General features: G+C 45.2%; 1 protein-coding gene across 1 annotated transcript in view; it reads left to right on the top strand.

Annotated features, from left to right (window-relative positions):
• OVA4 (Nucleotidylyl transferase superfamily protein) overlaps positions 1-23468 on the top strand; it is a 121662-nt gene that overhangs the window by 13792 nt on the left and 84402 nt on the right. The window contains exons 3-10 of the mRNA XM_087378923.1: positions 12122-12209; positions 13229-13270; positions 13496-13585; positions 14126-14248; positions 14458-14529; positions 14728-14840; positions 14965-14986; positions 15237-15302. Coding sequence (XP_087235049.1) covers positions 12122-12209; positions 13229-13270; positions 13496-13585; positions 14126-14248; positions 14458-14529; positions 14728-14840; positions 14965-14986; positions 15237-15302 — 616 coding nt within the window. The remainder of the gene's footprint in view (positions 1-12121; positions 12210-13228; positions 13271-13495; positions 13586-14125; positions 14249-14457; positions 14530-14727; positions 14841-14964; positions 14987-15236; positions 15303-23468) is intronic.

Here is a 23468-nt window from a genome sequence, read left to right as displayed (position 1 = left end):
GAGCGGGGTTCCAAGGGAGGAGTAGACGAGGGTGGAGCCGGAGAAGGAGGCGGAGGAGAGAGAATAGGAGGTGATGTAACGGGGGACGAGGCAGGTGGAGGGATAGAGGGCTCTGGGGCATCGGACGGATCTCCAAGAACAGGAGGAGAGTCGGAGGATGGCGGAAGGACCTGCTCGTCGAAAAGGACATCCCTGCTCACGGAGATAATGCGGCGGCGAGGATCATATAGGCGATATCCAGTGGAGACGGAGTTGTAGCCTACGAACAAGAGCTTGTGGGAAACATCGGGCTTAGATCCATAGTAAGCCTGATAAGGGGTCATGCCTGGAACCGCTGATGTCGGAGAGCGGTTAAGAGTATGGATCGCTGTCATCATGGCCTCGGCCCAGAGGGACTGAGGGAGTTGACTGTGAGTCAGCATTGTCCGAGCCATTTCAACGCCGGTACGATGTTTACGTTCAACCACGCCATTATCAGAAGGGGTACATGTGTTGGCAAATTCCCGTTTGACACCATGACTACTCAAGAACCGATCAAACTCGAGAGAGGTGAACTCACCACCCTTATCAGCTCGAAGAATTTTGAGCGAGTGGTTGGATTCTTTTTTCGACCAGGGCCAGCCAGGTCTGGAAACGACTGAAAGCCAGATCCTTGTGGGAAAGAAAATAGATCCAAGAATAGCGACTGAAGTCATCAACAAGGAGCATGTAGTACGAGGCTCCCCCCAGTGACATAACCTGCATAGGGCCACATAGGTCGAGGTGAACAAGACCAAGCGGAACGGTGGCACGGCGAGAGGCATGATGGGCGAACGGCTCGCGATGTTGTTTGCCCAATATACAAGAGGGACAGAGACCTTGGCAAGTGCCGACGTTAGGGAGGCCGAGGACAAGCTGGTCACGGAAAGCACGATAGAGAGCATCAATGTGTAGATGACCAAACCGATAGTGCCAAAGGTCGCCAAGGGAGGTGCCTGTAAGGGAGGGAAGGGCGACAAGCTTGTAGATACCATTGGTAGAATGGCCGGTCCAAACCGGCTGTCCGGTAGCACGATCGTGGATGGTAACAGAGGCCGCTTCAAACTCGACCTTCATATTGTTTTGACAAATCTGATGAACCGAAAGGAGATGAAAGCCGAGAGACGGAACATAAAGAACACGAGAGGAGTGTTTACCCCCTTTGCCATCAGGAATAATATCAAGAGAGCCCCCTTTATCTTGGGCTGTGGGTAGTACCTGTGGGGCTGTGTGTCCTCTGCATTTATGTGGGGGCCCAGCCCCCTTTATTTAGGGCAAGGCTGCCTACAATACCACCGACCCAGTAGGGGGAATAGCTGACCCTTGCTGGCCGACTTTCTCCCCATCCTGGCCGACCTGTGTGCAGACCCTCCTGCCCCAAAACTGCCCCTCCAGGGGCTATAAAACCAGGGCCATATGCTCTTTAACTTTGTGGGGTTCAGCCCCCATAGTCTGCCCCTGTTCCAGGCCTGATAGGCTGCAGCCCCACTGTTGGAATGGTCACCTCCCCATCTGTAAGCCCGCATATGAGGAGAGCATTGGGGGGGTGAACCTAGGCAGAAAAGATAAGGGAGGGGGCTGCCGCATGGGCAGCACCTCACAGGGAAAGGACAGCCATAAGGGTCTGCCACATGGGCAGCACATGAGCTGTCATGTGGGCAGTACAGCAGCCTGTCAGAGGTGCTTCAAGGGCTGTCTGTACGGGCTGGAACAGGCCCCGAATAGAGGTGCACAGGTGGTGCTGACATCAGCAAGTGTACAGAACAGGGTACAAGGTTTTGCAGACCCGGGACAGGTGGCGCAACTGTACGGAGCAGGGTACAAGACTGTACGGGGCTGGATGAGGTCTGTTGGAGCAGCAAAGGAGGCTGCCATGAGGCAGGGACCTGCCTTTATATAGGCTGGGCTCTTGCCTTGATTGGAGGGCCAAGGCCCTAGAAGAGTGGGCCCAAGAGGCCCGGGTTTGTGAGCCCTACTAGGGCTGGACCAGCCACAGACTGGTCGGCCAGGTTGTGGCAGGCTTGTCGGTTTTTGCCAGCTCCCTTGGGGGCCTATATAAGAGGAGGCATTTGGCCTCATTCAACATTCCTTGGAGCATCCCTCAGGACAGCAGACAGGAGCAGCAAAGGGGGAGCCTTAGGCCTACATTCAGGAGGACAAGGTGACCCAGGAGAAGCTGCAGACTGAGCTAGAGTGGCAGCCCACCTACGCTGGCTTCTGGACAGCAAGGTGAAAGGGATCTAGACAGAGAGTCTACATATGCTCGAGGTGGAGCACACGGGCTTAGAAATCTAGAAGTGCTTGACATCTAGTAGGAGAACCTTTTGGTATTGTATTTTGTCCTACTTTGTGGACGGACAGAAATATAAAGAGTTGCTTCTATATTTGTTTATGAGCATTGCCTATTTATTGGCTTGCACATCTATGCACATAAGTTAAGAAGTTTGTGATTCCACACCCCACACGCACACTGTGTGAGCTCCTAGGCAATACTATTAGTCTTTCGTTGTGTGTACCCTCTGTTGGGTAATTTCTAATACCTACCAGCCTCCAAACCGGCCGACCTGGCTGCTGGCTCCCCTTGCAGGCTCTCCCGCCATCTTCCGCCATGTGCCATCCATGATGCAAGCCGTGTACGTGCCTCCAGCCTCCCGCCATGCTGCGCCATCTGTCCGGGATACCTCTCTCTCTTTGATTCTTGCCCACATGGTAGCCATGCTGCTGCTCATGTGCTAGTCTCTCAAACCCTAGGTTCACCTCTCCCATGCTCTCCTCATATGGGGGCTTACAGTTGGGGAGGTGACCTTTCCAACATGCTGCCCCCTTCATCTGTCTTAACATTGTCAAGCTGCCTGCGCAAATAAGCAACTTTGGCCTCATTGCGTATTTGATATGACCCTTGCACTTGGGTGCAATGTGACACACTGGCTACATCGACAAGTGCGTAATAGTTTCCTAATAGGAGATTTTGTCGTATGCTATGACCTGTTTGTGAGCCCTTGTCCAGGGACAGTCAGGCACAAGCTACATAAGTCAGTCTCTCAGCCTTAGGTTAAGTTCGACAGATTAGTCCTTGTTCACTGGTACCCACTGGAGAACAGTGGGGTAGTGTTTCCGTCTTAGGATTAGAGATAGGTTTAGGTCCAACCTATGATAGCAGCCCTTTTTGGGCCCCCTCAACTGGAAAAAGTGAAGGGAAATGGCAGGGGAAGGGCTTCCTTTGTAGGCTACCTTGCACCCCTCCCTAGCCACCTTTTATGCGGCCAAGGGACTGTCATGACAAGAGAAGTCACTAATTAGTGATTAGTAGACATTAGAACATTGTTATATATTATACGCCAATGGTGTAACATGTATTTATATTTATGATGTACATTGGCCGAATTATTATGGCTATGGACCATCTCAATAGATAGAACTAGTCGAGCTGGAGCCATTGCTTTAGACGGCATCAAATTTGGACATGTGACACTTATTCTATTAATACAAATGTGCACACATGTGTATAGGTCCTAGGGGCAATAGGAAGAGAACGATGCATTAAGGTGCATTGAATGGTAGATGCATGGGTCATTGGGTAAGGGTAGGTGTAAATGGGAAGGTGGAACTTGAGTGATCTCAAGGGACATTAATGAAAGGGTATCACCCTTTATTGTGAATCTCACGTAGCATTCTCTCTATTCACCTTGCATTCATCCACCATCTCTCTCCTACCTTGCATGTAGGTCCAAAAGAGAAACAAGTACTCTCATGAGGGTGCTCTTCCCCCATTGGAGGGCCAATTGGCATTCAAATTCTGCCCCATTAGAGGGCCAATTGGTACGCTTTGACTGGGCCGATGTTGCAACCCTGATGTGCCAAACACGAGATCGATATGGCGACAGAATTATGTCTGCAAATCTGGACGAAAGGCTGTCTGTAATTCCGTTTTTTGGAGTGACGAGGCACATGAACACTGCAAAACATGGAATTTGGAGGGTCTGAGGCAAGGGCTTTCGTTGAATTTCTTGGTCTTTGGATGGGGAACAGGGTGTCCTAACGGGGTGACTCCCCCTTGTGCGAATAGATCCTTAAAACCCTTAATCCGTGAGGAAAAGAGCCCCCTCCCCCCCCCCCCCCCCCCCTCACGTTCTCCCCAACGGAAAGTCGAATCTGAACAAGATTTTAAGAGGGTGATCCACCCACCAAGTACCCCGTGTAACGGTATCTAGAGCTCCAATCCACCCAAAACAAGTAGCCCAAACGGTGTGTACCAGTTCACAGAATAAAAACAATGAAGAAAGGCTAAAAGAGAAGGAAGAAGAGGTCATTTTAAGTGGTTTTTCGACACAAGGGAAGTGGGAATCAGATAAGTACTACCAACTCTATAACATTTGGCTTTTGCTGTAAAATAAGTCTCTTTTCTGAAATTACAGCAAGTCATTTTCTCTCTTGTATTACTAAAAGGAAAGAATGGAAGGGGAAGGGATATTTAATAATGAACTTGTCCTTTTTCCTCCACTACCAGAAGGAGATAGGGAGAGAACACCATCACCTCCTCCTAAGAGGATAATTTAGATGAGAGTTAGACACATATTGAGTATGATAACCCACGTATAGAATTACCTTCATCTCTCCTTCAAGAATCTCTTGATAGGGAGTTTTCCTTTAGAAATGAAGGGAGAAACGAGTCCAAGGCGTTGAGTTTACACCTTTAACTCAAAATCCCATACACATGGGTTATAATCCAAGTGCAAGAGGGAGAGAGGAGTCTCCCATTGATAAGCTGTTTCTCGGCTTAGCCATATGATTAAACAGTCCATTATGACAAAATTAGGGACTAAGGGAGTGCTGAATTTTGGGGATGAAGGTTTAGGTACCCCCTCGAAGAGAGTCAAATTTTAACCTCGAGAGAGAATAGAATTCCCAAAGTATGATGGAGCAAGAGAGGTGGATAAAATTCTCATTTGGATTCACCATTTTGAGCTATATTTTGCCCTTCAAGATAAGATCGATCACGAGAAACTTGCTCTTGCCACATTGCATCTACAGAAGGATGCTTTGTCACAAACAGGAAAAGAGCCTATTCTTCAATGGTCCAAGTTTGTAGAGCAGCTTGAGGCCACTTTCATGCCTCCAAGGCATGAAGAAGAATTGACCTTCCGTTGGGAAAGGTTCAAGCAATTAGATAACGAGAGTAACGTTGAATTTACAGCTAGGTTCTCGAAACTCTCTTTAGAGTTACGTGAGAAGAGTGAGGATGATAAAAGGAAGAAGCATTTAGCAACCCTAACTCCGAAAGTGAGGTATGAGGTTGAAATGTTCAACCCAACCAACTTGAAAGACTTCACTAAATTGGTTGAGCTTGCTGAGAGGAAATTGAATCCTCGTAAACCCTTCAACAAAGGAAAGGAGAAAGTTATTGTACAAAATATTAACAGCCAATCAAGCATGGATGGAAACCATTTCCTTCCATGACTAACGATGAGAAGAAAAAGCTAATTAAGGAAGGTAAATGTTTCGAATGTACGAAAAACAAGCCAGGGCATCCATGGCATAAATGTCCTACTCTATTAGTCAAAATTGCCAAAACCAATTCCTATAAAAGGAAAAGGCAAAGCATCCAAGCAAGCGGGTGAGGCTTCTCCTCATCCGAGGACTCTACGGTGAACATAGAACCAAGAGTAAATGCTGTCCATTCAGCCAACACTGGTGTATGGATGTGTGAACTGAATAGAGAGTAGGCATATTCATTGTAGAGTATGGACAGGGAATAAAGAATTTTCTTCTTCATGTAGAGCGTCTTATAGGATGAATAGGGCTGAAATAGAAGAGTTGGAAAAAGAGGTTGATGATCTATAGTTTCTATAGATTAAGAAGCTCTCCATCATAAAATCATTTACAACCAAGGTCTACCTAGTTCAATGAAACATTTGGGTGAGAGAATCGTTTTAATACTGACCAGTTTGTTGAGAATATGTTTCAGCTTATTGAGCAGGTTACTATAAAGAGATTTCAGCAGCTTGGTATTCTAAAGAGGATTCTGAGCATGAAGAGATACTGAAGAGGCACGGCAGTGGTACTTTTCCATTTTGAATATTCAGCATCAAGAGGAACCAGAACTTGAGGATAAGATTTAAGTTCTGACAAGAAGAGATCGTGTACTATCAAGAGAAGGCTGTTTGCAGATTATGAACTAGAGATGCAAATGCAGAAGTAAAAGAGAAAAGCGTACGCAAGAGAAAGAGACGAGAGGATCCAGAATAGGACTTCTGTCCATTCAAGTAGGAGGGAGTGTCATGACAAGAGAAATCACTAATTAGTGATTAGTGACAAGAGGGAGACAAGAGAGAGAAATCACAAGAGAAAGGCATGAGAGGATCCAGAAGAGGACTTCTGCCCATTCAAGCAGGACGGAGTGTCATGACAAGAGAAATCACTAATTAGTGATTAGTAGACATTAGAACGCTATTATATATTATACGCCAATGGTGTAACATGTATTTATATTTATGATGGACACTGACCAAATTGTTATGGCTGTGGACCATCCTAGTAGATAGAACTAGTCAAGCTGGTGCCATTGCTTTAGAGGGCATTAAATTTGGACATGTCACACTTATTCTATTAATAAAAATGTGCACACACGTGTATAGGTCCTAGGGGCAATAGGAAGAGAAGGGTGCATTAAGGTGCATTGAATGGTAGATGCATGGATCATTGGGTAAGGGTAGGTGTAAATGGAAAAATGGAACTTGAGTGATCTCAAGGGACATCAATGAAAGGGTATCACCCTTCATTGTGAATCTCACGTAGCATTCTCTCTATTCACCTTGCATTCATCTGCCATCTCTCTTCCACCTTGCATGTAGGTCCTAAAAAGAAATAGTACTCTCACAAGAGCGCTCTTCCCCCATTGGAGGCCAATTGGCATTCAAATTCTGCATGCATTGCACACATTCGCATTCTCGAGAAGTTTGGCTCTTCACAGGGACCAACCAACCAGCTCCAAAATAACCGACTAAAAAGTTGGCCATTTTGGGCTGGTTGGCTCAGCCTTTCCAGCCCTATATAAAGGGGGCCTCCATGCCCTAATTTCCCACTCAGCTCCCCAAGCCTTCAGCACTCCAATAGCTCCCCTCCAGCCTCTTGTGTGCAGCCCTGAACACCTCCGGAGTTGGCCCTGATCAGCCTGAGCTTTGGACCTTCAGCTCAGCCTGTCGGAAGGTGTATACACAGCACCACAGTTGAGGACTCGGACCAGCAAACGGAGTAAGGTTAGGGTACTGTTTCAGCAGCTCTTTACAACTTTCTTTAGAGTTTTGCACAGCTCTATATTTCAGTGATTTCTCAGCTCCCTTTAGGATCTATTACTTTCAGCTTTCTCTCTCTCACTCCTGCAGTAACCTTACATCCCGATGGATGGCACAAGCCTCTTCCCTGCCTTGCAGAACTGCCCTACATTGTCAGTGTGGACAGCATTAAGGTTTTGGTATTGGTTGGCATTGCCTTGCAGGTCTTTGGGTCTGCAATACATGTGCACAGTGTACTCTTTAGAAGTGCGTTTTCGTGCTCTCTCGAAGAGTGTTATTTGTATCTTTCAATTCTCCCAGTATAAAGCAAATTCTGCTTTGATTGGGGGAGGGGGCCCTCAATGGGTACAGGGACCCAATCGGTTGTTGACTCCATTCTCTCTCTACTCTTATCTCCTCTCTCTCTCTCTCTCTCTATGGTGCATAGCGCTAATTCCTCTTTAAAGGTTTAAAGAAGGTCTTGCTGAGATTGCTGTTGCATGTTACAGGCAAGCACGGAGGGGGTAGTGGTAGAGGAACCAGAGTTGGCATAAGGTGCCTATAATGAAGAGACACGTCTAGTCTCTGATCCAGATACAATTTTCCAAAAGTTCCTAGACACCAAGAGGTGGCGCACCAAGTATGACCACATGGGATAATTGGTGCCATCAAGCTTGTCTTAGCAAGCATCCCAAAAGATTCATGGTTTGCCATTGCAAATGAAAATCACCAAAAAATAAAAGTGCCTTTAAGTGTCACAACCTCAAGGCTACAATGCAAAGAGCTGGTTGCCAAGTATCTGACTGCTGCTAGAAATGTCAGACGAAAATGACAGCAAATGTCTGCAAGTGTCAATGCCAAGATGGCTGCGCAAACACTGAGCAAAAGGCACAAGCTATTCCCAAAACGACTTGGAAGAAAATGTCTGTCCAATCAAAGGACCCCCTTGCAAATAGCTGTCTTTCAAATGACCAGCCCAAATCAAAGGGCAAATGCAAGAATATCCCAAATTGAGTTGTACCAGTATATCTGGCAAAAGCCCCAAATAAAAAGACCCAAACGAAGCTGCGAAGTTGCAAATTGACCAAATTTTCTGCAATTTCTTACCAATGTCACTGAGAAACCCCCAATGTCAGATTAAAGGACCCAAATGTCACTGCTAGCTAGGCAATGTGATAAAATAGCCTGCAAATCTGAAAATATCTTGCAATCTTTCTCAAACTAAGTGGAAAAGTGCCTGCAAATTTTCCAAAAGCCTTGTCCTTTGCAAAATTGAAGCCCAATGTGAATTCTAAAGGGCAAATTGCAACAAAAGAGAAAATATTAAGGAAAAGCCTAAAAAATTAATGCAAATTGGCAATCTGACGTCAAAGCATCTCAAAAGCCCCAATTTTGGAATAAAATTGAGTCAAAAAGGGTAAATACTACAAAAAGCCCCAAAATGTGACCAAGGGAGCAAATGTCACTGCAATGCTGACACAAGTTGTACGGAAGACAAAACGAACGAGTTGTCGTACAATTACTGTAAGCCAATGCAGGTTGTACTAATAATACCGTATAGTCGATGTTGCATAGGGTACTGTACGCTTGACGATGTACTGACGACGCTGATTACGTTGTTGCATGTTGTTGTACGTAGGACATTGCAACTAGCGTTGGTCATTGTTGCTACTCAAGCTTCACCAACAAAGGGCAACACGAAAGCGTGAATAACAGATGTACAAGTCAGGGAAGCAATCCGGAGCAAGAATCTGCTATGATACCACTGTTAGGTGCGGGAAGCAATGGAATGGGAGTGGAGTGCAAGGGAGCAAACAACAAGCTGAAGGAACATGAAGTACTTGCAAATGGATAATGAGAAAGTACAAAGGGGTGGCCTATATGGCACCGAAGTCAACCATATGGTTGACCAATGAAGTCAACCTAAGGGTTGACTGAGTCCTAAGACTAGCCTCCAAGGCCATACCAGGGCTAAGTGCTAACAAAAGGTGGATATTCAGCAACAAGAGGAACCAGAACTTGAAGATGAGGGTTTAAGTTTTGATTTAGAAGAGATCGTGTACTATCAAAGACAAGACTATTTGCAGATTAGGAAGAGGAGATGCAGATGTAGAGAAAAGCGTCCGCAAGAGAAAAAGACAAGAGAGGATCTAGAAGAGGACTTCTGCCCATTCAAGCAGGAGGGAGTGTCATGATAAGAGAAATCACTAATATGTGATTAGTAGACATTAGAATATTATTATATATTATACGCCAATGGTGTAACATGCATTTGTATTTATGATGAACACCAACCGAATTGTTATGGCGGTGGATCATCTTAGTAGATAGAACGAGTCGAGCTGGAGCCACTGCTTCAAACAGCATCGAATTTGGACATGTGACACTTATTCTATTAATAAAAAATGTGCACCCACGTGTCTAGGCCTTAGGGGCAATAGGAAGGGAAGGGTGCATTAAAGTGCATTGAATGATAGCTAGATGGGTCATCGGCTCTCCATCGTAAAGTCATCTATGACCAAGGTCTACCTAGTTCAATGAAACATTTGGGTGAGAGAATCATTTTAATACTGACCAGTTTGTTCAGAATATGTTTCAGCTTATTGAGCAGGTTACTATAAAGAGATTTCAGCAGCTTGGTATCCTAAAGAAGATTCTGAGCATGAAGAGACATTGAAGAGGCACTGCAGTGGTACTTCTGCATTTTGAATATTCAGCATCAAGAGGAACCAGAACTTGAGGATGAGATTTAAGTTTTGATTCAGAAGAGATCATGTACTATCAAGAGAATTGTTTGCAGATTATGAATAGGAGATGCAAATGCAGAAGCAAAAGAGAAAAGCGTATGCAAGAGAAAGAGACAAGAGAGGATCTAGAAGAGGACTTCGCCCATTCAAGCAGGAGGGAGTGTCATGACAAGAGATATCACTAATTAGTGATTAGTAGACATTAGAACGTTATTATATATTATACGCCAATGGTGTAACATGTATTTATATTTATGATGGACACCGACCGAATTGTTATGCTTGTGGACGATCTCAGTAGATAGAACTAGTCAAGCTTGAGCCACTGCTTCAAACGGCATCAAATTTGGACATGTGACGCTTATTCTATTAATAAAAATGTGCACACACATCTATAGGTCCTAGGGGCAATAGGAAGGGAAGTGTGCATTAAGGTGCATTGAATGGTGTGAGGGCATGCAAGCAGAGCGTTTATTGTTACTTTGTGGATTTTCGCAAGGCATTTGACACGGTTCCGAGAGTCTGCCTCATACGGCGCCTACAGGATTTGGGTTACGACTAGGAGATCATTTGGGCTGTCATGGCACTTTATGAGAGAGTTTCAGGCAGAGTCTCGGTAGGATCTGGGTGGACAGACGAGATCATGAGCACTATCGAGGTTAAACAAGGGTGTCCATTATCACCTACCTTGTTTGGCCTATACATTGACGAGCTTGAGACAGTGATGCAGACACAAGGAGGGGTAGGTTGCTCCCTTGCGAGCACTCCGATCCGGATATTGCTTTACGCAGATGACATGGCTCTCTTGTCTTCCTCAGCAGAGGGGCTCCAGAGACACCTTGACGCACTACAGTTCTTTTGTGAGTCTCATGATTTGAAGGTCAACCTGGGCAAAACCAAGGTTATGATCTTCAATACATCTCAAGCCGTCATGTGCCAGGAGCAGTTGACATTTGATGGGTCACCTGTTGAGGTAGTTTCATCATACACTTATCTTGGGGTCGTCTTTTTCGGATCCACCTTCACTATGAGACCCGCGATGCAGGCATGCTTGAGCAGAGGATATGCTTCATTGGCTAGACTAGAGAGGCAGTGCTTTCGCTCTCACTTTCAGGTTCCACAGACCAAAGGGTTGCTTTTTGACTCCTTGGTCTGTCCAGCGGGGATGTATGGCAGTCCATGCTGGGGGCCAGACTTGTTGGATACAGAGTGGGCTAGGGTGGAGTGGCTACAGGTTCTCATGTTATCACGGATGATCCGTGGTAAGGGAAACGAAACCACCTTGAGCTCTTGCGTCTAGCAGCCTTATCCATGGGAGAGCCAAACAGAACACTGCTGTTCCGTAAACAGCAGCAGATTTTAAATGGCAGGGTGGAGGCATGCACAGATGCACGCTATGGGGAGAGGGAAGCGGAGCGCCAAGGGCAGGGAGAGGCGCGGCTGGAGTGGAAGGGGAGGGGGGCAAGCAAGTACACTTGAATATTTTATGTGCACGGTATAATAACAGTCAAATGGCTTCACAAGGTGTTTGCATCAATTGAACTTGACCTTGATCTCGACTTGGATCATGACCTTGCTTTGGATCTTGTCCTCTCACTTGGACTGGTAGTTGGACCTTGATAGCATTCTTGTTGATCACTAATGTGATTTTGACCATGCCTCGTCTCCTGTCTTGACCTTTATTGGGAATAATTGCTCTTCCCAGCTCCTGTTCAGCTTACCTAAAGTTTTGAATTGAAACAGTAGAGTTTAAACTGCAGAAGCCATAGAAGATTTTGGATTTCAAAATCGTGTAGGACAGCATAGAAAATAAATTTCATTACTATGGTCTTACGGATTTTATTGTGCAGCTTGAGAAGGTTCTTAAGAATAAGATATTCAGAAGTTGGCTGACTTTGAGCAATATTACTTTAAGATGAGCTTGACAAACAAATTTTCACGATGCGTGTACTTTCATAGAAGATCTATGATCAATAATCTTTTAACCTTTTGGGTGTTGATAATGTGATAATTTACACTTAAGGTCTGCCATGCTTGATAAGCTTATGACATAGTCTTAGATTAATCAACTTTGCTTGTGATCAGGAAGAGGGTTGTCTCAGGCATTCAACCAACTGGAATGATCCATCTGGGCAATTATCTGGGTGCTATAAAGACGTGGGTGTCATTGCAGGTTGGCAACCTTTATTTGCATGGCTTCTACTGTCAGGGGAAATAAGTTACCAACAACAATTTTAAAAGCTCAAATCTTAGGGAGTAAATTTGAAATGCAATGAAGATACAAAGGCCTATACTTGTTTTCCCTTTGTGCAGCTTTTATTTTCCTATAAAAGGATTCTATTTGGTCACTAAGCTGAGTTTGATGAGCCAAGATTTGTTTTATGTTGAGGTGAATGATTGTTAACAATAAATACGAAAAATGCCTTGGATTAACATGGATGAGGAGAAGATGTCTCGTTTCTTGGTGATGAGAATACAGTAGAAAATATGAAATCGCCAAATTAGAGTGATCTTGTCCATGATTGCCTAGTACAACTAGTAAATAATGCCCCTGGTAGGGTATGAAGGCAATTGAGGATGCACTAAATTTGGGTCAGAGCTTAAGTAGCCCATGGACCTGAAAATTTTGATATCTGGGAATGTAAACGCAAAGAGCTAGAAAGCTGCTGGCTAAATTGAAAGTCCATCTATGCACAACACTAGCACACACTGGTTTCCTGTTTGCAATCAAAACCTTTAAAAAACCCAATCTTAACGTCAATGAGGAAAACGTGTAGCAAGAGATCACCCTGCATCCTTCGTAGACCATTCTCTGTGCCAGGGAGAACCTTAGTCATCCCCTTGATTCTGGTACAACTCCACAGGGTGAGTCTGTTTTGTTAATTTGATTGTCACTATGCCAATGATACCAACAATTGAAGAAGAGAGTTATTGATATTTGAAATACTCTTTATTATGGTGGTGGTGTTGCTTTTTGGGAATTCTTATCAACCCTTTATTTTTCGTGGGGTTTTTTTGCACGTACCATCAAAAATCATCAGCATGGCTTTCTCCTTGCTGACCATAGGATTGCTATCATGTCATCAGCTGTTTGGAAACATTATTTGAGCACATGGCTTTTTGGTTGTTTATTGGCCCACTTAAAAAAAAAAAATTTCACGGAAGGTGATCTTGTGAATTTATGATTTGCAGGAGCTTTATGACACACTTTTTTTCATTGTCGATTTACATGCGGTATGCAGAATTCAAGCTTTTATTAGCTTTGAGTTTTCTTTAACATATCTCTTCCTCTAATAGAGGAAGGAATTGTGATATGTAAACTGTCTCTCTCTTTTGCATAGGTTATGACTTGTTGTCAGAGATATTTTTCAGCAATTAGTGGATTTTTATACGGATAATCTCAGGTGATCAAGCTTATGAGATCTTGAAGTTGACTCATCAATCCATGATGCAGTACAGATCACATTGCAGCACGAGGCAGGGGAACTATCCAAAGCAACACGGAACTCAGCAGCCATGTATATGGCTTGCGGAGTTGATCCAACAAAGGTTCACACTATTTCCTTGTAAATTTCCTATGCCTTTGTAAGGAAGAGGCCAATTTTTGATATAGAGGTTGCAGATTATCTCTAAGGTTTTTTACAATGATTTGGCAAACGAGATATATTGTCTGAGTCGTTTTGTCTTCTCTACTAGGAGTAAGCTAAAATAATGGCATACTCCGTTTTAAAGATATCACAGATGCATCATGAGGCTGGTTAGATTATTTGTGTGGCTTGCCTGTTCTGTTGCTTACGTGGAGAGAAAGCACTGATCAGTTGGAATGTGAGAGGTGTGAGCGAGAATTATTGATGCTGATTCTGAAATCTGAATCTCTTTCCCGCCCACTTCTGCACGGCCAAAGAGTAAATCAAACGTGGATGGAATGCCATTGGGTTTTGAAGTTTGTAGTTAGTCTGATCTAGTTATTAATTTTGATCATAATAGCTTTATGCAAATTTCTTTAGTCTGTTTTTTAATATTCAATATTTTGGAACATTAGTCCTGCATGCTTATACGAAATCTGATATTTTTGCGCTTTGTATTCAGGCCCTAATATTTGTGCAATCTCATGTACAAGCACACTCAGAATTGACATGGTTGCTTAGTTGTATCACACCAATTGGCTGGTTGAACAAGATGATTCAGTTTAAAGAAAAGTCTCGGAAGGTGGTGTGTTTCTTACCATGAAACAAATCCGCAAATTGGTTGTGAGATTTGAGATGCCTTTTTATTGCCTAGACTGATTATGTAATAGGTTGTCGAATTGGACTCACCAAACTTGTTAGGTCCCAAGTGCTTGTGGCAACAAGAATTCGGAAGTTGACTGAGATCAAATTTGCTGATTCAGAATGTTCTCTCTCTGGTGATTTGATGAGCAGGGTGATGAAAATGTTGGAACTGGGCTTCTAACTTACCCCGTGCTTATGGCTTCTGACATACTGCTTTACCAGGTTAGTGCCCCTTGCCGTCTCTCTGCTTCAGTGTGGTAGCAGACATTTGGAGTCCTTCGGCAAGATCTCAGTGGTGTCTGTTGTTGAGTTGTCTTCCTTGTAAATCAGAATCTGCTTAGAGCAATTGCACGGCAGGGTGAATAAAGTGTCATTGGGGCAGCGTGCTTGGGATTTAGAACATTCGTGGTGTTTTGGCAGTGTGACCTGGTTCCAGTTGGCGAGGACCAGCGGCAACATTTAGAACTCACTCGTGACATTGCAGAACGGTTCAACAATTTATACGGAGGTCGGAAGTGGAAGAAGCTTGGAGGGTGTGTCTGGACCCCTCATTACCATAAAGTCTGCTGTTTCCTTTTTGCAACTATACTATAACATTTTTCCATATGAAGTATTAATCCATCTAGCTTTGTCTGATACAATTCCTTGTTTATGCAGCCGTGGGGGGAGAATTTTCAAGGTGATGGGGACATTTTACCAGGATTATGCATTTAAGTGCTTATAAGACTGCTTCAATTTTTAATTTTTTTAATTCATGCATGCTATGTAGATTTAATACGCATGTGTGCTTATATTAATACTGGCATGGCTTGATTAGATTGAAGTCTTATTCTTTACACTCTTTCTGCAACAATGCCATGCAGTTGCTAGCTTAGCAAAACTAATCTCCCTTGTAACTCTTACATGTTGATCAACTGAATGCACCACAGGTTCCAGAGGCATTGATTCCTCCCGCTGGTGCTCGTGTCATGTCTTTGACTGATGGGTTGGCCAAGGTGAGCACCCGTCAAATGATTGTGTGCAATCTTTTTGATGAAAAATTTAAGTCCCAACACGGAATCCTTTGGTTTTTGTTAAAAAAGGGAAAGGGGGGCATAAGCCCTGTTTGTATGGCTTTTGGACCTACTTTGATGTAGTATGTATTAAACCGAAAATTTTAGCTGCAGACTATTAAAAAAAACAATCACCAAACCTCGTCCCCAAACTGCATCTGAAATCCCATGTGAACATTGACATAATAATAAACCAGGTATTAACTTCTAACTCTCCCCGCTCATTGCCTTGCGCTCCAAGCATGTCTTCGTATCTTTCAAATTCTCTTCGATGAGGTCTTTTGAAATGCTAGCAACGTATTGATCTGTGATGCAAAAGGCCACCACTTCCTTTGTTGCATGTGCATAACCTGGCTTTTTCCTCTGCCTCTGCCCTAGGATGTACCTTCTCTGATGCAGTCATTTTCTTTTAACATTCGGAGTGCACATGCCCGGCTGACCACAATAACAGCATGGCCCATTTTTTAAAAAAAGTGATCTTTTTGTTTCATTTGCATAGGCTTCTTGCTATTGAGTTCTAAGGTCTTATCCTCAGTGCCTTTTTCAATCTATACTGTCATTTGTTTTCAAAGAAGATCTCTTATCAATCCATGAAGAGATTGGCAATGTCTACCTGGCTGCGAGGCTTCACAAATATGGCTGAAATGCACAAATTTAAACCGTTTAAATGATCTGTAGACCACAATTATGGCAGAGAATATGCCTGCTTGCTATAGCAACCTTATGCAGCGGACAGATCAAGTATACCCTCTCCAATCTAACTCAGAACAGTATGCTGTAAATGAACCCATGCAGCAGTAGCTATGCAGAAGGTAAAACAGCAAGTACAATACCAAAGCACCTCGGTATGGTCCTCCACAATTGTAGGCAAAATAGCTCAAGGGAGAGCTGAACACATCCAGTTGATGCTGGGCAAAACCACAGGCAAGAGAGGCTGTCAAAACTGACGACGGAGGGAAGACTGTCTAGCTTTGAAGTGCTCTGCATGCCTTGTGAAAAGGTCTTCAGGGGGGCAAAACGGCCCTTATACAAGGCAGGAGAGTGCACAGACCAAGCTGACCTGTCTGTGGATCCAAATTGGCCGACTGGGGTTCTGCTTGAGCTGACCAGTAGATCTGTACCAGCTGACCATATGACCACCAGGTTGGCCTCAGGTATGGTCTGTAAAATGCCCAGACCAGGGCCTCTACATGGCCTCAAATCGGGGCCTGCCGCACCTATCCAAGCCCTGATTTCTACTCTTGACCTCCCTAGATCTACTGCCCCTTTGTCCTCCTTATATGGGGGCTCACAGGTGGACTGTGATCTCTTAACACCCCCTCTCATTGCCTCAATGTGGGCCAACCCCCGTACATCAAATAGGATGCTCCATCTAATCATGAGAAAGAGCCTTGGTGAACAGATCGGCAGCATTCTGTTTTGTCAGGCAGTAGATCAGCACAATTAGTTCACCCACAATCAGCTCCTCAATGAATTGGTAATGACCCTTGATGTGCTTTGTTCAGGCATGAAACGTTGGGTTCTTTGCAATTGCAATGCACTTCTGGTTGTTGTAGTAGATCTCCATTGTTGTATGAATGATAGTATGATGTAACATTACCATAGGGGGGATGCTTTAAGTTAGGAAGATAGGCAGTGATCATTAGTCATTAGGCTTTAGTGGCCTAGCGATAAGCTTAGGTTGCTTATTAACTAATTAGGAAGTTAGTACTAGTCCTAGGTTGTATGTGCACCAAGTGTCTAGAGTGGACTATTGCATTTATAGACAGTGACCACTGGGCTTGGTGTATCTAGGAGTTTCTAGCTAGTTTCTTGCTTGATTTGCCAAGGTTGGGTGGTGAACATCCTATCAAGTAGGAGGAAGGAAGATGAGTGTATTAACGTACTTGCAAGTAGGAGGCAAGTATGAAGAGAGAGAGAGAGAGAGAGAGAGAGAGAGCGAGAGGGAGCTGAGGTGGAACTGAGACTGAAGCGGGGGCTGAAGTCGAAGTAGAGATGGAGGCTGAAGATGAGGCTGAGGCTGAGGTAGGCCCCGCCTTTGCTTTGCTGTCAATCCCAAGTCCACTTCGGTTGTAGCGCGTGTTCATTTCAGTTGTGTCGTTTGCTTTTTGTTGTTGTTGTTGTCATCTTTCTTGGATTTATCCATCTCTTTCTCAGCTTTTCCCATTTCTTTGGACTGATTTGTGTCCCCTTGGTGCAAGTTTTAGTGCCCGGTCGGGAGTGGGAGCACAACTCCCCCCCCCCTGGCGGGAGGCACACCCAGGGCAAGGAGGGTAGTCGGAGGCGGTAGGAAGGGCTGCGGGTGGAAGGGAGCAGTGGAGGCGCAGCGGGAGGAGGTGTAGAGACGGAGCGAAGAGGGAGCTTGAAGGCGGAGGGGCAGCCGGACGTGGAGACGCTACCGGAAGTGGAGAAGCTGAGGTGGCATAGGACGGAGGGAGGGAGGCGGAGAGCCTAGGCGGAGGGGCGGGGAACCTAGGCGGAGGGGCAGAAAGGAGGTGTGGAGGAGTGGGGAGCCTAGGCGGGAGGGGTGGAGTAAGGAGCTGAGGTGAAGCAAGGAGGCGGAGGCTGAGGCGGAGAGGGGCGGAGAGCCTAGGCGGAGACAGCAGGAGGCGCAGCGAGAGGGCGGGGCTGTGGGGCTGCAGCAGCAACAGCGGGCGGAGAGTGAAACCGGCCTTCAGTTTCCTAAAGGGCAGTAGACTAGAACTTGCATTGCATTTTCATTACTTACAGCCACATTGCATCATTTCCAACCACTTAACGTTAAACAATACCACTTAGAAACAATTGGAGAAAAAACTGGATGGAGGCTAGAGTGCCCCTGCTCAATGAAACCAAGTACAAGACACCACATTGGCCCCAAATACTTGGCGCCCCTTCCGGTATTTATTTATTTCTTTAGGAATGAAATTGGTACATACAACAAGGGTTCAACCTTGCACTGTTCCTCTCTGCAAATCCTCTACTTGTCTTCAAGGCATCTAATCCCAGTGCACCACTAGAATTCCCACTGGCAAGGCATACTCAGGCATTCACTTCTGATCTGACACAACTTAGAGGTGGGCATCCAAACCATTGGCAAACTGAGCTCAAGGCAGCCTCAAGGCTATCGCATGCATCCACACCGTCCTTAGGCCTTCCACAGGATCATCCTTGCCTTTGGGTGCTTCTTAGAACCTGTTGCAATCCTGAAAGGACTGCACACAACATGCATGCATTGCAAAAAGCTGCAAAGCAAGAAAGAACAAGAAAAAACCGAACCTGGAACCAACTCCTGTTGACTGTGGCAGAGGGGCGAGCTCCTTCCTCGCACCTATCCTCTATCCAAGCTCCCTGCAGGGTGCAGGTGTCTTCCAGCAATTAGGAGAAGAGAGAAATGAAGGTAGAGAGCGGAGGGTGAACAAGAAAGATGGTTCACAGATTTGCCTCGAAATGAATGCCTCGGGATCTGTGCCTGAGTCCTCCTAAGAGAAGGTGCCAAAAGCTATAGGGAAAGTTCCTCCTGCAGCCTGCACTGGTCCAAAACAGCTCCAGAACAGCTCCAGAAGCCACCACGCAGCCAAAAACATGTGCACAAAGGTTCAGCACAGCAAAAGACAACTCCGGGCACCTGCTGGAGGCAGCTGAACACGCCCGTACGGATTCCGTACAGTCCGTACGAAAATTTTCTGAAAGTCCAAAAATGAGTTCTGGCACTTCCTAGAAGTGTGTACTAGCCTTGGAACAGTCAAAACAGTGTTAAAACGGCTGAAAACAGGCTTGAAACAGCTCAAACAGCTCAAAAACTGCACAAGAACAACTGAAAACGTCCTACACCTCTGGGAGAGTGAGGGGAGAGAGATGGAAGGTGGGAGAAGAGCATGCATACACATGCTTGACAAATGGCACCTCCTCCTTGCCATTTGTCCCTTCATTAAAGTCCTAACCCCTATACCAAGGACAACGTTGGTTATCCTTGGGCCCAACTTTTAGACCCCTCTTTTAAAGCCTTTGCCTTGCCCCTAGGACCTAGTGGTGCACCTAGACTTTGCCCTTAGGAACTTCTAGGAAGTGTGCACTTCCTCTAGCCAGTCCCTTACGACCAAACCATTACAACACTTAACCATGGTTAACCCCGGGTTAAGCGTAGGTTGAGTTACGAAGATACTTTACATCACTTTTCACGTCCTCGTGACAGAGGGGGTTGGGGGATATATATATATATATATAGAGAGAGAGAGAGAGAGAGAGAGAGAGAGATTTTATTAGTGTCTTTGGAAGACCGATGGGTCTTGAGATTGAAAGAAAACCTGATACAAACCACAGTAAGGGTGGAGCTACTAAACGAGCATCATCACCCGTGTTGAGTCCTAAGTCTGATCATACATAATCAAATACATCTGGGTGTGACAATGAAAAGAAAAAAGACCGGAGCGGAGCAGAATCCTCCGTATGTCATGTCGCCCTGGCTGGTGCATAGTAGATGATGGGACGCTGGCGTTTGTCAAGGGGTGCCGTGCATCTCGGTTTCTTGGAGAAGGCTCGACACAAGACCAGAGCCACCGTGACTCCCGTGGGGCGTGCCCCGGGTCTAAACAATGACGGGAGGTCCCCCAGAGAGATCTGTGTCCCCTCCATGCCTCGTGTGTCGTGCTGTGTGTGAGGGAAAGAGAGAGGGAGTGGAACAAAGGAGACAGAGAGAGGGAGACACAAGAAGTGTGGGTGTGTAAAAAGTGTTGAGCCACACCACAAACTCAAGAGTTTTATTAGGATTAGGGATTCACCCTATGACTGTCTTAAGACAGTCATAGGGGTCATAACTTTTAAAAGGGTGGCAATGTGCCTTTACCCCAACAACCTCCTACCTAAAGGCCAATGTGCCTAAAGGGGAGAAAAGAATAAAAATTACAGCAATATACAGTTACTGTATACAAGACCATAAAATAAGAATGGTCTCATCCTAATCCCATGATGTGGCGACAATGTGCAAACCGCTCTGTAGGCAAGCTCTTAGTGAGCAAATCTGCAGGATTATCATTAGTATGCACCTTCACAAGCTCAAGCCGCTTGTCTTCCAGTACCTCCCTGATGAAATGGTATTTCACATGTATGTGCTTGGTCTTCTGATGAAAGACCGGATTCTTTGCCAACATGATAGCACTCTGACTATCACAATGCAAAACTGGCATATCTCCTATAATGCCCAAATCTCCCACCAGCCGAGTAAGCCATATTGCTTCCTTGCAAGCCTCAGTGGCTGCAACATATTCAGCTTCAGTGGTTGACAGTGCAATGCATTTCTGCAACCGAGACACCCATGATATAGCACCTCCTGCAAATGTGAAAATATAACCGGTAGTAGACTTCCGGTTATCTGCATTCCCTGCATAGTCTGAATCTGTAAAACCATGCACCAATGCATCGTGCCTACCATAGCATATGCACAAGTCTTTGGTACCCTTGAGATACCTCAAGACACCTTACACTGCTTCCCCGTGCCGCTTGCCTGGATTTGCCATATACCTGCTGATGACTCCCACCGCAAAAGCAATATCCGGATGAGTGGCAACCATGGCATACATCAAAGAACCAACTGCAGATGCATACGGAACCTTGGCCATTTCAGCCTTATCATCATCTGATCTGGGGCTGTCCTTACTGCTGAGTTTTAAATGTGGAGGCAACGGGGTACTAATAGACTTTCCCCCCTCCATTTTAAACCTCTGCAGTACTTTGTCAATGTACTCCTTCTGTGACAGAAACAAAAGTCCCTTGGACCTGTCACGAATAATCCGCATACCAAGAATATGGTTTGCATCACCCAAGTCTTTCATGTCAAAAGACTTATGCAGTTGCTTCTTCAAAGCACTAATCTCCTGCTGAGATTTGCTGGCAATCAGCATGTCATCCACATATAGAATGAGTAGCATCAAACTGCCATATTTTGCTCGTTTGGTGTACAAGCAGTGATCGGTCTCACACCTATGATACGCTTGGGACTGCATGAAGGCATCAAACTTCTTGTACCATTCCCTTGGCGCCTACTTGAGTCCATACAAGCTCCTCTTGAGCTTACACACAAGCTGCTCTTTTCCTTTAACAGCATATCCCTCTGGCTGACTCATGTAGATCTCATCATGGAGATCTCCGTGAAGAAAAGCAGTCTTCACATCCATCTGACATAAATCCATGTCCTCATGAGCAACAAGAGCTAACACTGCTCTCAAAGTAGTCATCTTGACTACAGGGGAAAAAATCTCATCAAAGTCAATGCCCTTCTCCTGCTTAAATCCCTTGGCAACCAATCTGGCCTTATACCTCGGTAAAGCATTTGAATCCACTTTGACTTTGTAAACCCACTTGCATGGCAAAACCTTTCTGCCTGTAGGTAGCTGCACCAAGTCCCATGTATCATTTTGAAGTAGGGAGTCCATTTCTGACTGCATGGCTTTCTCCCACTTCCTTTTCTCTGTTCTTCCCATAGCTTCCTTGAAGCTGGAAGGCTCACCACAATCTGTCAGCATGATAAAATCAGCCACATTATTGGCTCCTGGAACAAACCTGTCAGGAGGCCGTTGTACACGGGTGCTCCTCCTAACAAAATGTTCCGGATTAGGCTGCTGTCTAGCGTGTTCGTCATGCATGACGGGTGGCTGTACCACCATATTTCGCTGTTCTACAGCCCCATTTGCTGCTGGCATATCCAGTGGTGCATCATTGGCAAAATTGTCTGGCTGATTTTCAGCCTGTATACCCTCTTGAACAGGGTTATCTACAGCAGCCTGTTGCTGCATATTAATGGGCATTCTTTGCTGTCCGACATCATCATAAACAACCCTCCTGTATTCCACAGGTTGCACGGGTTCTTTGTGTACACTATCCTCTTTAAAGATGACGTCATTGCTGCGTATAATCTTCCGTTTGACGGGATCCCATAACCTGTACCCCATTTCACCTTCGTCACCGTAACCCATGAAGATGCATTTGAAAGACTTTGGCTCCAGTTTGGTGCGCAGTTCTTTGCGTACATGAGCAAAGCACTCGCAGCCAAACACACGTAAGTGCTTATATGAAGGTGGCTTGCCAGACCACACCTCCTCTGGCACTTTCAACTCCAAAGCCTTGTTCGGCGACCTGTTAATTATGTGAACTGCTGTTTGCACGGCTTCTGCCCAAAAGCCATGGGGCAATGCAGCATAAGACAACATACATCGAACTTTCTCCTGAATAGTTCGATTCATCCGCTCACTCACACCATTTTGAGATGCATTATGAGGGGCTGTGAGTTCCTGTTTAATGCCCTTAGCTTCGCAAAACTGTACAAAAGCATGTGACACATACTCACCCCCATTATCGGATCTGAGGCATTTCAGCCTGCGTCCTGTCCGATTCTCAACTTGAGCGACAAACTTCTTGAAAGCATCTAAGGCATTGCTCTTATGCTTCAAGAAATAGACCCACACTTTGCGTGTGGCATCATCAATAAAAGTAATGAAATACTTTGCACCCCCTAGTGATAGCTGTGGCATCTCACACAAATCAGTGTGCACTAGATCAAGCGGTGCTCTATTCTGGGGAGTTCTCCTCTTATGAGGAGTCATAGAATGCTTTCCGAAAATGCAATGATCACAAGTAGGCAAATCTGAAAATGAAAGAGACGGCAGATAACCCAAACGTGACAGTTCTTGCATTCCTTTGACGGACATGTGTCCCAACCGGCTATGCCACAATGAAACCTTTGGCAGCTCGGTTATGGCAACAACATGATTACCTACACTGGAAACATAAAGAGGGTACAAGGTATCACTCTTATAACCCTCAGCCACTACAACCTGGCCATCAGTAATCACCCATTTGGAATCCCCAAATGTGGTGTGGTAACCACTGTCATCCAACAAGCCAGTGCTAATCAGATTTTTCTTGATTTGCGGCACATGGCGAACACCATCAAGCATAAATATGCGTCCATCAGGGAATACTATCTTTATACTGCCAATCCTTGCAATCTGACATGCATAGTTGTTCCCAAGGTGAACAACTCCATGAGTACCTGTGTAGGAAGTAAACCACTCCCTATGAGGCGTAACATGAAAAGAAGTCCCTGAATCCAAGAGCCAGGTGTGCATGTCATGG

This window comes from Dipteris shenzhenensis, chromosome 9, assembly GCF_047967505.1.
Source record: "Dipteris shenzhenensis isolate YYH24624 ecotype China chromosome 9, Dip_SZ_1.0, whole genome shotgun sequence".
Classification (NCBI taxonomy): Eukaryota; Viridiplantae; Streptophyta; class Polypodiopsida; order Gleicheniales; family Dipteridaceae; genus Dipteris; species Dipteris shenzhenensis.
Note: the sequence above shows the minus strand (reverse complement) of the source record. Positions and strands in the feature narration are given on the sequence as shown.